This window comes from Leptonotus elevatus, chromosome 1 (assembly GCF_054856555.1).
Source record: "Leptonotus elevatus isolate MCC_2025b chromosome 1, RoL_Lele_1.0, whole genome shotgun sequence".
NCBI lineage: Eukaryota > Metazoa > Chordata > Actinopteri > Syngnathiformes > Syngnathidae > Leptonotus > Leptonotus elevatus.
The window spans coordinates 12,470,962-12,485,141 of NC_141239.1; the positions used below are offsets into that span (position 1 = coordinate 12,470,962).

At 39.6% G+C, this 14,180-nt stretch overlaps 2 protein-coding genes across 3 annotated transcripts in view; one reads left to right on the forward strand and one right to left on the reverse strand.

Moving 5' to 3' along the window:
• Positions 1 to 8,350, reverse strand: part of LOC147180925 (dynein axonemal heavy chain 8-like) — a 56,198-nt gene extending 47,848 nt beyond the window's left edge. Inside the window, exons 1-12 of one of the 2 annotated variants that reach the window (XM_086074951.1) lie at positions 8,328 to 8,350; positions 7,397 to 7,478; positions 7,176 to 7,307; positions 6,506 to 6,590; positions 6,285 to 6,427; positions 2,736 to 2,913; positions 2,167 to 2,327; positions 1,901 to 2,077; positions 814 to 927; positions 627 to 734; positions 453 to 551; positions 211 to 357 (exon numbers count right to left, since the gene is read on the reverse strand). In XM_086074951.1, coding sequence (XP_085931077.1) covers positions 211 to 357; positions 453 to 551; positions 627 to 734; positions 814 to 927; positions 1,901 to 2,077; positions 2,167 to 2,327; positions 2,736 to 2,913; positions 6,285 to 6,427; positions 6,506 to 6,590; positions 7,176 to 7,307; positions 7,397 to 7,426 — 1,374 coding nt within the window. In that variant the 5' untranslated portion in view covers positions 7,427 to 7,478; positions 8,328 to 8,350. Of the gene's footprint in view, positions 1 to 210; positions 358 to 452; positions 552 to 626; positions 735 to 813; positions 928 to 1,900; positions 2,078 to 2,166; positions 2,328 to 2,735; positions 2,914 to 6,284; positions 6,428 to 6,505; positions 6,591 to 7,175; positions 7,308 to 7,396; positions 7,479 to 8,327 lie in introns of those variants that run through there. The other variant, XM_086074952.1, reaches the window with a different exon arrangement.
• Positions 8,351 to 9,165: 815 nt separating this feature from the next.
• Positions 9,166 to 13,153, forward strand: calr3b (calreticulin 3b). The gene is made up of 9 exons (XM_086074953.1): positions 9,166 to 9,351; positions 9,606 to 9,707; positions 10,873 to 11,076; positions 11,154 to 11,248; positions 11,329 to 11,538; positions 11,700 to 11,813; positions 12,052 to 12,195; positions 12,265 to 12,357; positions 12,428 to 13,153. Exons 1-9 carry the CDS (start codon positions 9,255 to 9,257, stop codon positions 12,590 to 12,592), a joined length of 1,224 nt encoding a protein of 407 aa, XP_085931079.1. The 5' UTR covers positions 9,166 to 9,254; the 3' UTR covers positions 12,593 to 13,153.
• Positions 13,154 to 14,180: the final 1,027 nt, after the last annotated feature.

The window sequence follows — 14,180 nt, forward strand, 5'->3', positions numbered from 1 at the left end:
GGTACTCACTTGGCTATTTGTTGTACGTTACCATACCAAATGTGAGCATGTTAGCATTTTATCAGTTCCCATTTGTTATTTGAATACAGTACAGGGCCATGTAAATTAATATCTAATGTACTGCGTGTAAGTCTATAGATAATTGTTTATGGATTTGCTAAGGTGTCTTCTATATACAGTATGTGAATAAAAATCACAGATAAAACTTACATGTTCAAGGCGCTTGCAGAAGACCTCAAACTTCCGCAACACATGCATCTCCGAAAACCCAAAGGGCCTCTGTCCTGGCATTTCCTTTGCTTTTTCCTGTGTTTTCTCCAAGCAAGACTCATACTCACGATACAAACCAAGGCACTCCTTTTAAAACATCAATTTAGACAAAAAAACAAAAAACAAGTGAAATGTTTACTGCATATCGGATGCAACATAATTGGCATGGTTGCCTTCCTTACCTGTATTTTCATCACAACACTTCTACAATCTTGGTCCCATATTGCTGTGCCGTTGTTGGCAATGTATCGCCTGCATGCTATGATCATCTGATTTGTGACCTGATTGTATATCATATTGGATTAATGTACTGCAATTGCAATCTTTGTGTGTGTAGTCCAATTGGATTCACGCACTTTGATGAAGATGGACGATATCTTTTGACTGGTATGGTAGTACCGTGACACCGTGTGGATCATCTGAACCGCGTTAATGATGTTCTGCACGCTTTTCACAATGGTGGCCTGACAGGTACAAAATCAAATCATCTTACAATGACCTTTCCCAAAGCACCTAATCATGAAAATAAATGAAAGTACATACCGGGTCGCTGGTATAAAGAGGTTGGCATACTTTCTCTAGCGTGTCCAGGAACTTGACATTGTCCCTGGCCTCGTTGTAATTGTCTGTCACCCTACACTCCAGCATGGGCCACGTCTAAACAAGACAACATGATGTGAAGCACTCAAAAAAAACAATTCCATAAACTTGTCCCAGCTCCACATTGTCCTCCTTCTGGTGTGGATATTTTAAGAATATCTTATTTAGTTATTCAGTACTGTATTATTTTAATAATTGTCAGTTTTTTACAGTACAAACAGCATTTTGTTACAGCTGTCGTTAAAGTGCTGTAGAAATAAAGTTGAGTGGAGTATTGGCTGGCACCATCCAGCAGTCGTATGTCAAATTTTTGCTCGCATGGCATGTACTGTAATTTTATTAACTCATAAGTAGGATCATTTGTAATTAATAAATTATTATTGTTATTTCAATATTGCCATCAAATGTAAATGTATATATCAAAGGGTAGGTGTTCTTCCAAGTACACATAATGTTATGATAAACATTCCTACAAAAATAGAATCAAGTGAAATATTGCTAAAATCTGTATATTTCAAACAGATGGGGACGTAATAATTATTCTCATTTTTAATAAAAACAAAATACCGACAATAATATAAAGAAACACATATTTGTATCAAATATTTTGATTATTTTTTGTTTAAATTTAAAAAATAAAAAACTTCGATCGAACTGTAACCAATGATTGTAGGCTCAGATGAAAATCAAACCGCTGTTCTTCCAAAGCTGATCCATTTAAATTTAAACATGGAATATTCCACTTTATGCTTATATATCCTTGTTGATCTTATCCAGTTGGTATTTGTTGTGTTTGGTATTATATTTGCTCCCTTGGATCTGCTCTAACTATTAAGAGTCACAAAGCTGAGGGTAATCGAAACACACTTGATGATTCTTGGTGGGGCTTTGCACTTGCCGTGCTTTTGTTAAGTATTTCTACTATCACAGCTGATAGTTCATCCGTAAAAGGCAAACATGTTTCCCTTTAGAAGAGCAATATTTCTGATCTGTTGTACAATAATCACTGTGGCCAAGGGAGTGTCCATACCTTCAGTGCTTTGGAACGGTTAAGTCTGAGCACGTTTAAAACTGCCCTGCACTTTGCACCGTTGATATGACTGAGGATGGAGTTGAACTTCAAGAATGCCTGCCTCCAGTAATCTAGCTCGCTCAGCGGCCCTTCAGTCACGAGACCTTGCTTCAGTGCTTGAGTCTCCAGCAGGACCTACCCGGTCATCACAGACAAAGTGGACGGTGTTTTCTACACTGAGACCCGCTCTATGCCTTATCGTAAAATTCTTTTTGACACCATACCTTGTCAATTTGCTTATACCACTGTATCAGGATATCCTCCAGCTGTTTAACCATGTCATTGTCGGCTGCTGCTAACGTCATATCTTGAATGGATGCCAGTTTATTGAAATCAACGTTCTTGGCTTCTGCTAGTTTAACATTCTGATAGCTCAACTGGATCACTGGGGTAGAAACAAGACCAAAAAAACAGCAAATAAGCCATTTAGGACTATTTTAATCATACCACTGGGCAGGAACCTTATAGGGCTGCTCAGATCGATCGTTTTGTCAAGATGGCCCCGATTTCCTTAATTTTTGTAAGATCAGTGGTCAGAGGTATGAAAGTCAGCCACTGTCATGCTGTGAGATGACTAATAGGATATTCATTTTTATTGGAAAGAACTGCTTCATGTGCCGTTAAAACCCGTTAATTTTTTTTCATAAGTATTGTTCAATGATTTACAATAAAACAAGAATAAATTTTGAAAGTGTATGCTGTTGGTTAGGAAAAAAATGGTGATCGGCTGGTCAGACTTTAAAGATTGAGGATCGGCCAACATTTTGTGATCGGTGAACCCTTAGAACCTTACCGTCTAAGCCCGTCACACAGTGCTTGAAGATGTGCTCGAAGTTTGGCTTAATCTTGGCTCTGCGCGTGGACTTGTCAACTTTTAGCAGTGCTTGGAAACTGGGCAGAAGGTTGTTGAAGCTATTCTTGATGGCTTTATAGAAGCCTTCCCGGGCATCAAACATGGAAAAAAAGACCTCCTGAAAAGCAGAAGTAATGTAAAGAAATTATTTGATACCCAAGTGAATGAAATCTTGTGAAAAGTAGCAAGATCAGGCAGTAACATTGTATGTGACGTTGATTATTAATTGAGATGTAATTTTTTGCTTCCTACAGTGCTGCTATTTTTGCTATCGTTCACATTTACATCTACATAAAAAGTATGTATACTATAGTATAGTATTCTACAGTCGATACATGATTTACTTATATTTACTGTAATTATCAGTCAATGCTTATAAGCATACATGTATTTTTTCACATAAAATGCTGCTGACCATTCTTGCTGCTGTTCACATTCACATCTGCTCATATAATATTTACAGTATACTGTAGTATTGTTTATATTATTTATCGTTGAAGAGTTGCCAACCCATACATAGACTATTAATGCATTATGTTTATAATAATAATAATAATAATAAATTATATTTATAGGTGCCTTTCTAGACACTTAAGGACACCGTACAATTTTTTAAACAATTTAATTAAAAGCACTGTTAAAAAAAAAAGGGATGGGGGGGTTGGGCTGGTGGCAGTGTAAAGTGGCATTAAGTTGGGTGGGCAGTTTTAAACAAGTGTGTTTTGAGTTGTGATTTAAATTGTGGGAAAGAATCTATGTTTCTGAGTTGTGGCGGTAGTGAGTTCCATAGGCGGGGAGCACAGCGGCTGAATGCTCTGCTCCCCATGGTGGTGAGACAAGCGGGGCGAAGAGACAGGTGAATGGAGGAAGATGATCTAGGGGTGCGGGAAGGAGTGTGTACTTGCAGAAGATCGGATAGGTACGGGAGGCGAAGTTATGGATGGCCTTGAATGCTAACAGAAGGATTTTGAATTGAATGTGAGACTGAACCGGGAGCCAGTGGAGCTGGTGGAGGACAGGGGTGATGTGTTGGGGGGAGGGAGTTTGAGTTATGATGCGGGCAGCTGAATTCTGGACCAACTGAAATTTATGGAGATATTTGTGAGGGAAGCTGAAAAGGAGAGAATTACAGTCATCAAGATGGGAGGTGACAAGACTGTGGACCAGGATGGCAGCAGTGTGGGAGGTCAGGCAGGGGCGAAGACGGTTGATATTACGTAAATGGAAGTATGCAGACAGGGTAATGTTGCTGATATGGGATTGGAAGGAAAGTGTCACTTAGGTGGAAGGTTAAACAGTGGAAGGTTAAACAGTGGTGAAAAGCTGGTTGTTTTTGAGAGAGTGGTCTTGGTGCCGATGAGAAGAAATTCTGTTTTGCTACTGTTAAGTTGCAGAGAGTTGAAAGTAAACCAAGTTTTTATTTCAGAGATGCAGTCTAATGAGAGAGGTGGGTGGTAGGCTGGATGAGGGTTTGGTGGAAAGGTATAGTTGGGTGTCGTCAGCATAACAATGGAATTGGATATTAAATCTACAGAAGATATTGCCATGGGGAAGAAGGTAGATGATGACAAGGAGGAGCCCCGGGACAGATCCTTGGGGCACACCTGAGGTAACAGAGGAGGGGACGGATTTAAAGGACTTGAGTTGAATGAACTAAGTGCGGCAGGAGAGGTAGGATGAAAACCAGTTAAACGGTGTGTGTGGGTGATGCCAATGGAAGAGAGTCTGTTGAGGAGGACGGTGTGACTGATTGTGTCGAAGGCCGCACTCAGGTCGAGGAGGATGAGAATAGTGAGAAGTCCAGAATCAGCTGCTATGAGGAGGTCATCCGTGATTTTGATAAGGGCTGTTTTAGTGCTATGAAGTGGGCGGAAACCAGACTGGAACTGTTCATACAGATTGTTGTGGGGTAGGTGAGAATGGAGTTGAGCAGCAACTGATTTTTCAAGGATTTTGGATATGAAGGGAAGGTTGGAGATAGAATGGAAGTTGTTGAAGTTGGAGGGATCGGTACCGGGTTTTTTCAAAATTGGAGAGACAGCCGCAGTTTTGAGCGATTTTGGAACAATTCCAGTGGTGAGAAAGGAGGGAATAATGGCAGAAATAAGTGGTATAAGGAAGGGGAGGCAAGCTTTGACAAGTTATTTGGAACATAGAACGCTGCTAACTACTCTTGCTGCTGTTCATATCTTGTATATATAGTATGCATAGTTGTGCTGTATGTTTTCATATATTTATTAACGTACAGTTACCAATTAATGCTTACATAAAGAATATTTAATATGTGTATCTCGTTTAATACTTTATCCTGTGCCTCTAACTATTCTTTCACTTCTCTATCCTGTAAATATTATACACCAATGGAAGGCCAGTATGTACTAACACGATTTAATCCACTTCCTAATATTTATCTATCAGGTAACAATTACAGAGACCATCCATATCATATGAAAACTCAATATAATGAGTCGGCATGCATCATCTGGAGTGGTTCAGAATCAGTCCATCTGGCATCTATCTATCCATCCATTTTCCAAACCGCTTATCCACACAAGGGTTGCGGGCATGCTAGAACCTACCTACCCCAGCTCTCAATGGGCGGGAGGCGGGGTACACCCTAAACCGGTCACCACCCAATCGCAGGGCACACATCGACAAACAACCATTCGCACCCACAGTCACACCTACGGACAATTCAGAGTGGTCAAATGGCCCTGCATGCATGTTTGGAACGTGGGAAGAAACCAGAGTACACCCACGCAGGCACGGGGGGAACATGCACACTCCACACAGGAAGGCCGAAGCCAGATTTGAACCCTGCACTTCAGAACTGCGAGGTGGACGTGCTCCACCGTGCCGCCCGTTCAGAATCAGTATTAATTTTTGATGACAAAAACCTACATTTTATTAAAACACACCATACCTCTGAGATGCTGATTATCAAATGTATTAACCATGTGCAGACCGCTGCAGTTATTTTTTGTATAGTTCCCAATCCATGTTGATAGACTATAAAAGCATGAATAGTGTATGGCTTCTTACAATGCTACTGATTGTGAACTGCAGTTCACAATCACATATGTATGAACAGTATAATATGCAAAGCATTTAATTCACAGACACACACTCACATGCATGTATAGTTTTTGGTTACATGCAATGCTGAATATTATTGCTGCCGTTCACATCTGTATTTTTGGACTATGCTAGATGCAAAGTTTAGTATTCTGCTTATATGTTATTTATTTTTGGGTAGTTGTGAATCCATACTTTTTAAATATTAATTGATACTTGCATAGCTGTTTTCTCCATATAATGCTGCTGATTATTTATTTTGCGGCTGTTCCCATTCACATCCACATGAAAAAGTATTCAATATGTATATAAAGTTCCACTTACAGTACTGCTTTCACTGCCCTAAGTTGTAAACAGATACTACTGCTTTCGCTGCCCTATGTTGTAAAAAGATAATTTTGGATTCCGTCCTACCTGGTGTATGTTGTCTGGAGTCACAGCGACATCCACTCGGACCCGAGTGAAGGCGCAATATATGCCCGTCAGGGGCTTCTTTGATAAATCAGCGTGGATAAGTCGCAGTGCCTTCCGAGGCTCAGGAATTGCGCGGCCACACTCTGAAGTTAAATTCCAAATTATTCTAATGAGATGAATGCAAATGGTAAAAATTATCATATTTCAAGAATGACACCTACCTGTCCCAGGATGTTTTGCCTCTTGATACACAAAGGCAAGGGTAGAACGTCCATTTACGGCGAACAAATCGTTAAAAGGTGCCAGCTACATGCAAAGACAGCGAAAATACATCAATTCATCCGCATCAAGATAAAAATACACTAAACATAGCACAACTATTAAAGTGGTTAGAGTCCAATTCTTCTGTTTGTTGTGTGAAACATATGTTTTCTGTTTTAACAAAAGATAAATGGCAAAGAAAACAATGTCACACACTTTTTTCTCTGCAATCGTAGATTTTTAAAAACGGTGGGCAAAGTACAGTTTTACCGCACGTTATGTTTGGTAAAACTTCCTCAAGTGTTTCCTGTTCTTGAGACCAATAATAGAGGGGAGTGATTGGGTAGGATCAGTAAGATGTTTTACAGAATAAAAAAAGACAACCCTAGAAAGTACCCGAATTGTTAGGTAATCCACTTACACACATTGAATTTCATCCTAAAACCCTATATTTTCCTCAGCCTAACGGCTAATGTCCCTTTTATTCATTTTTAATTCAGTGATTATTTTCTGCCTCTTCTTGCAATCAATACAAGAACATGTGATGCATTTTAATTGGCGAGATAGTTTTTTTTTTGTCAACTGTGCAATGCCAATTTCATGCAATATGTTGGACCTGTATATCCTCACCGGGTAGTCCAGAATGAATTGTTCCACTGCTGACTGTGTCAAGCCCAGCCTAAGGGCCAGCATGTTGATCACATAGCGGTGTGCAGGGCCCAAGCGCTCCTTTCGCTCCTTCCTTGCATGCTTGTGATTTTCCTGGGGATAACAACCATCATGTTAAGTACATTTAAGTAACAGTAATGCCCTAAAGAAAGTGTGGTGGTCATATTTGCACCATTCTGTACCTGGCTGATCCCTTCTTGAGGTTCCATCATTCAGACCTCTGCAGAGCTGCAACTTTGAAGGGACTCAGTGCTACAGTTTCTTCTTTAATTATTAAACATTATTATTAGCCACTCATCCTTACTACACACATGGCATTCAAATTAAGATCAAGACCCAAATGGTTCCCACATAGGACTGAATCTTAAGCACAGTACAGTGCTGTGCTTACACTTGTACTGATAATAGAGTAAGAACACAACATATATGAACCAAAATAATCAAAACAATTACAAGCCAATTACATTCTCAACTCCACTCATCTCACCCTAACTTTCTTTATAATGCACTTAAAAAAACAACTGCAGTCCGCAGCTGTAACAATGTGCTACAGTATACATGTACATATCAAACAAAATAAGAAGAATATTCTACTGATTTTAATAAAACTGTACAAATCAGAGCTCCCTTGCATCATAATGATCAAAATTTTTAAAATAATTGCAAAATACCTTACAGCGTTTCTACTGACAATTAGCGACAAAATAACATTTTAAATGAAACTGATGACATCTAATTAAGTTCTAACCTGGAGCATGTTGCGTTAGCCTTACGCTAACGCTCGGTATGCTATCTTTTCTATGCCCACAAAGCGGAAATGTATTGTTTTCCAATTAGCAAATTCGTGTGAGTAATATCTGCCAGTGTAAGGCAATTGAATTAAATAATAATAATAAACGTGTTTTTGTTTCTGCATTCAACCTTGTGTCTCGGAACACTTCGTCACCGTTCTTGCTACTTACGTCGTGCTTGGTTTTTTTTCTTTCTTTCTTTTTTTCTAAAATTGGAATGTGCAAGTTTTGACCGGTACGTTTTATGTGCGCATACTTTTTATTTGTTGTTTCGGAAGGTGTGCGATTGTGTGGCGTGTCTAACATCATAAATCACACTTACGTCATACTTGTGTCGCGCTAAACTAATAACTACGTTTTCTTTCGGCGGTATTACGGTAGTACAGTACTGTAATCAATCCACATTCTTGTTTATCGTCACTACACTTGGTGCGTTCAAAGACACCGGGAAGTTGGATGTATATTTTCCACAAAATGAAATCTGTTAGTGTACTCGTCCGTCGGCACTTGTTATGAAAGTAAAAAGGCCATTTGAAAATATATATAAAAATATTGATCTGTATTTATTGGCCACACTATAGTTCACCATTTATCATAACTATTCTACGTTTCTATATGGAAAGTGTTCACCACTATAGCATCTCTTGATAAAATTCCGTGATTTTGTTTTTGTAATACAATGCTGTAACGTATTTTTTTGTTCTCGAGCCAAGGGTTGTTTGTTTTTGTTTTTAACTGCCGTGCCTGGTGAACTGTGAGTGGAAGATTTCCTGCTTCCCCAAATTTTTGAATGTAGCATTATGACAGCTCGGCATATGCCCCACTCCTGTTGCTAAATACCTTGTACCTTTGTTATTACAAAACTACGTTAATGTATGCATGTGTGATGTTACTATACATTGTTTTATAATTGTACACACTTGACTTTTGTAACAAGAGCACAATTAGATTGAGATCGTAATCAACCAAACTGATTGAACCACGTTCAGAGGTGGGAAGTTGCGACCTCTATCGGTGTACTGTCAAATAGCGTGAGGCTATGTCATAAACAAATTGCTGATCCTGGGTCAGTCCCCGGAATCAACCTATCTTTCGTGGTCCACTGTGATTGGTCGAGCCGCGCCTTGTGCTCGTCCTATGGCGTGCGGACATCTGTTAGCTTGAGCCTGTCTTGGAAAGACACTCCACTTCAACGCGAAGTCTCTCTGCAAAGACCCACCAGGACGTCAAGTCTGTCACGAGAAAAAATATGAGCAAAATGCAACTTTTGGCCGCTGTTACGGTCCTTCTAGTAGCATATTGCGTCCAAGCCAAGGTGTACTTTCGGGAAGAGTTCTCGGATGGCGGTAAGGTTGAGGCAAAACTGAAAGTTAATGTCCAGCTAATAAATCGAATGTGGAATTAGCTTATACTGTAGCTCGTATTTGACACATATTTGACAGTGTTCTGCAAACCGATTCAAGCTTACAAAGGTGTTGCCACCCAGTTAGCTAACGATGCGTCGCCTCTGAAGTGGGCGCAAAGGATTTTATTGTGTATTCTCGTGCAAAGAGTTAAGTCATTAATCTTCCTGATTACATGTGTTGTGTTTGCTGTTCAGATGAATGGAGAAGTCGCTGGGTGGACTCCAAACAGAAATCTGACTACGGCAAATGGAAACTGACGTCTGGAGATTTTTATGGAGACGCTGAAAAAGACAAAGGTGAGGACGATGTCCCTTTGATGTTTTGATTCTGTGTAAAATGATAAAGATTTAAAAAAAAAGAAAAAAAAGTGCTCTGGTGAGTGACTGTTGACTGTGTGCCTTATCAGTTGTACAAAGAGAAAGCAAAACTTTTTCTTAGACTTTGAGGAAATAAGGTGTAATAAATTAACAAAATGCAATTCTCATTTATCCATAAGTTATTATTGGCTTTGAAGAAAAACAATTGTTAATAAATGATATATGTGGGCTTTGTCGTTAAGGGTATTGACCTCATGCACAGTTCAATTACATGATGAATGCTATGGCGTTCAATGTATCACGAACATTTGTCAACGGTGATCATAGCGACGTATATGATGATGAAAATGTTGACCTTGTGCACCATCCACAATTGATAGCATAGGCCAGAAAGCATATCAGTTTACCATCTTTGTTGTCTATGGTACCTACAAAGTTGTAACAGGGGCTCACCTGGTCAAATCCCAGACGAGTTATGAAGGTGCATGCCCTGAAATTGGCAGATTCAAACCAAAAATGGCTGACTTTCTGTTATCAGATATCCTAGACAGGTGGCTGGTGCTAAATTGCACAGTCGTTTTCCATCTAGTGTGTGTGGAACATGGTGTCATCAAGACGTGTGATCATTTTGAGGATTTTCCATGGAAAAAGTGGGTGTGAGGGACTATTCACCCCTGCTTTAAAAAGTAATCAAAAAACATGGCTAGTGACCTAAAGAGGTGCTAGAATAGAAGTATGTTAAATAATTCTTAATATGGATTTTACAAAATAACTTTTATATAGCAATACATTGTATAGCGGTGATCACGGCTTTTAATGGAAAACATAAATAATGGTTGTGATGAAAGGTGAAATATAGTACAAATAATAAATGTAGAAAAACATTTACTGACACTTTACATTCACAACAGGCAGCATCTTTGTGTAGTGCAGCTTTAATGGTGACTTAGTGATGATTTCCCCATCCCCCTTGACACCTGGTACTCTATGTGCTTAACAACTGCAGCCTGTCACTATTTTAGGCAACAGTCATCCAAAACATAGCTAACCTGTGACCCTATTGTGGAAAAATATTTAAAATAATAATATATTATGAAAACCTTACAGTTTAGCATTTTGTGTGTTATCGTATACTTGTTTTTAGGTCTCCAGACAAGCCAGGATGCACGATTCTACGCCTCCTCAGCCCTATTTGAGCCTTTCAGCAATGAAGACAAGAGTCTGGTCATCCAGTTCACCGTAAAGCACGAGCAGAAGATAGACTGTGGCGGTGGCTACGTCAAGGTCTTCCCGGCAGACTTGGATCAGACCGCCATGCATGGAGAGTCATCATACTACATCATGTTTGGTAAGTCACAGCCCTACCAACCCAAGCGCTGAATCTAGGTGCAAGCTTTAGTCATTGTGATCATTTGCTTCACACAGGCCCGGACATTTGTGGCTACAGCACCAAAAAGGTCCATGTCATTTTCAGCTACAAGGGCCAGAATCACCTCATCAAGAAGGAAATCCAGTGCAAGGTAATTTATTAACATATTTAGGAGCTGACTTGCGCCAAAGCCCTAAGAAACAAGATTTCTCATCGAACTCCCCCTTTTAGGACGACGAACTCAGCCACCTGTACACGCTGATCTTAAATCCCGACCAAACCTACGAGGTGAAGATCGACAACAACAAAGTAGAGTCCGGCAGCCTGGAGGAGGACTGGGACTTCCTACCCCCAAAGAAGATCAAGGACCCCGAAGCCAAGAAGCCTGAGGACTGGGATGACCGCGCCAAGATCGACGACCCCGAAGACACCAAGCCCGAGGTGAGAAAGAAAAGTATAATTTTAGCATTACCTGTCATACATGTTAAAATACAATTACAAAGTAAAACTAACTACCTTTTGGATTACAGTAAAAATAATGGCTTAATTACCAAGAAGTGGCCAAATTAACTGTTGATGTTGGTAATGCGATAACTCATCAGGACTGGAACAAGCCTGAAAACATCCCTGACCCTGATGCCAAAAAGCCAGACGACTGGGATGAAGACATGGACGGAGAGTGGGAGCCTCCCATGATCCCCAACCCAGAATACAAGGTAGATGATTAAAACTGACTCTTTTTTTCTTCTTCTTCTTTTTTCATTTGACAGCTGCCTTATTTGGGATTCAGACACATTGTGGGAAATGAGCATCTCACAAAAGATTTACTTGGTTGTTAAATTCAACATTTCATTGGTGGCCAGATGTTCCATTTCCCACTATTGTCAATTTTCCATATGTCCACATTATGAGACTTTTTGTTTTGCGTACAACTAAATACCTTTTATGTTGCAGGGAGACTGGAACCCCAAGCAGATGGACAATCCCGACTACAAAGGAACCTGGGTGCATCCCGAGATTGACAATCCCGAATATAGCCCTGACTCGAACATCTACAAGTTTGACAACATTGGTGTGATTGGTCTCGACCTGTGGCAGGTAGGATAGACAAGCGTGCTTGTAATGCTAACACATTGTCTCCAAGCTGAAACTCAATTTTGCGCTCAGGTGAAATCCGGCACCATCTTTGACAACTTCCTGATCACGGATGATGTGAAGGAAGCGGAGGACATCGGAAATGAGACTTGGGGCGTCACAAAGGTATTGGGCGTATTCTCATGGAAAGTCAAATTACGAGATTCTCAACCTAATGTCGTGCATTCGTCTACAGGAACCTGAGCGTAAAATGAAACAGGAACAAGACGACCTGAAACGCAAGGAAGAAGAGGAGAAGAACAAAGAGCAGGACGCACACGCGGATGAAGATGAAGATGAGGATGAAGATGATGATGAAGATGATGATGAGGATGACGCAAAGCCCAAAGATGAGCTCTGAGAAGGTCTGCTTTGCAGAGAGAGAGAGAAAAACTGTGTACATTCCAGGGATATCGTGGCTGCTGTGCATCCTCACCCTAAAAGAAAAAAAGGCATCAACAAAGGAGCATAAATGGCACTTTGGCCAGTGTCAACATTGCGTCTCCATACTACTGGCGAGACTCACAATTGCAATCATATTTGTCTGAAACTCCATCTTGTGCAACTAAAGAGGTATCACCTGTCACTCATCACATTTGGTTCGGAGTGAATGGTAAACATGACACATTTGTAGCCAATTATATTTAAGCGGTAACATGTCTTTGTTGTGGAAAAACAATTATCACTGAATTTATCAAGGATGCTATTGCAATGTTTCCCATTCACCCACCCTTCCCAGCGCAAATAGAAAATGCCCGAATGCAATGCCTTCAATGATGTGAAATCACTGTCACGTTTTTAGTTCTAGTGCGATCTAAGCTGTCTTGTGAAGCGCCCTTTAAATCCCTAACCTGGTGTGCTGATTTCTTTTGGTTTAAATAAATGATTATACCAAAGTTTTTATTAAATGTTTATAACTTTGTTTGGGTGTTTTTTTCTCCAAAATAATTTTGCACTGGTTATGTCCACGTCTATATCAAAGTAAGAAGCTTAATAGCAGAGGGAATAAAGGACTTTGAATACTGATTGGTTTTCCTTTGGGGCACATTATAACACCTGCCTGAAAGCATAAGAGAATTCCTGAGATAGAACATAGTCATTTTGGCTAATAATTCTTTTTGCTTTCTTAGCTTTCCAGAAATCTACTGTATGTTGAGATAAAATGTTATTGCATATCATACTGTCACATTTAAACAGGAAATGAACACATAATTATAATATTCATGTTTAACACAACCGTATGAGCCTTTCATATAAAACAAAACAGAAATCAAGATTTAAATAGGCCTACTGCATAAGTAGGCCTATTTAAAATACTATTTTATTTAATAGTAAATAATGTTTACACTGACTCTACAGTACAGCCCCTTTCTCATCATTCAAAAGCTATGAGATAACGCTTTAAAGCTTACTTACATTTATTCGCACACGTTTAGTCAAATCACTACCCAAACACGAAGGCAAAGATGCAAAGCATACCAGTTAGAAATTAAATTAGACAAATAAACGAGCACTTAAGCACAAAAATACAACACAAAGCCAGATTTTCATTCAAACAACCTCATAAAAGTGTCTATTTGCATCTGTTTAGCTCATGGACGATGCAATGTAACTACATAAACACAAAACATATAAATAAAATAAAAATAAAAAGGACGAATTTTACCATCAAATCGCTTAATGAGATGTTAAAGTAGAAAAATCCAAACATTACTGCAGCTTGCAAGAAGTGGCGTCGCGATGTAAACTAATAGCGATAGCTTGTTTCAAATAGACCGCGTCAACTTTGACCCTGACCAAAACGTGGCTGCAGTACCACCGCCAGGGCAGTTGAGGCTCAGGTTCGATTCCTGATCAGAGAACATTTTCTTTTTCCATTGACACAACAGCTTGATGCGCATGTTGTTTAGACAGTTGAAATGTAACACCTTTCATGTAGCAACACAACA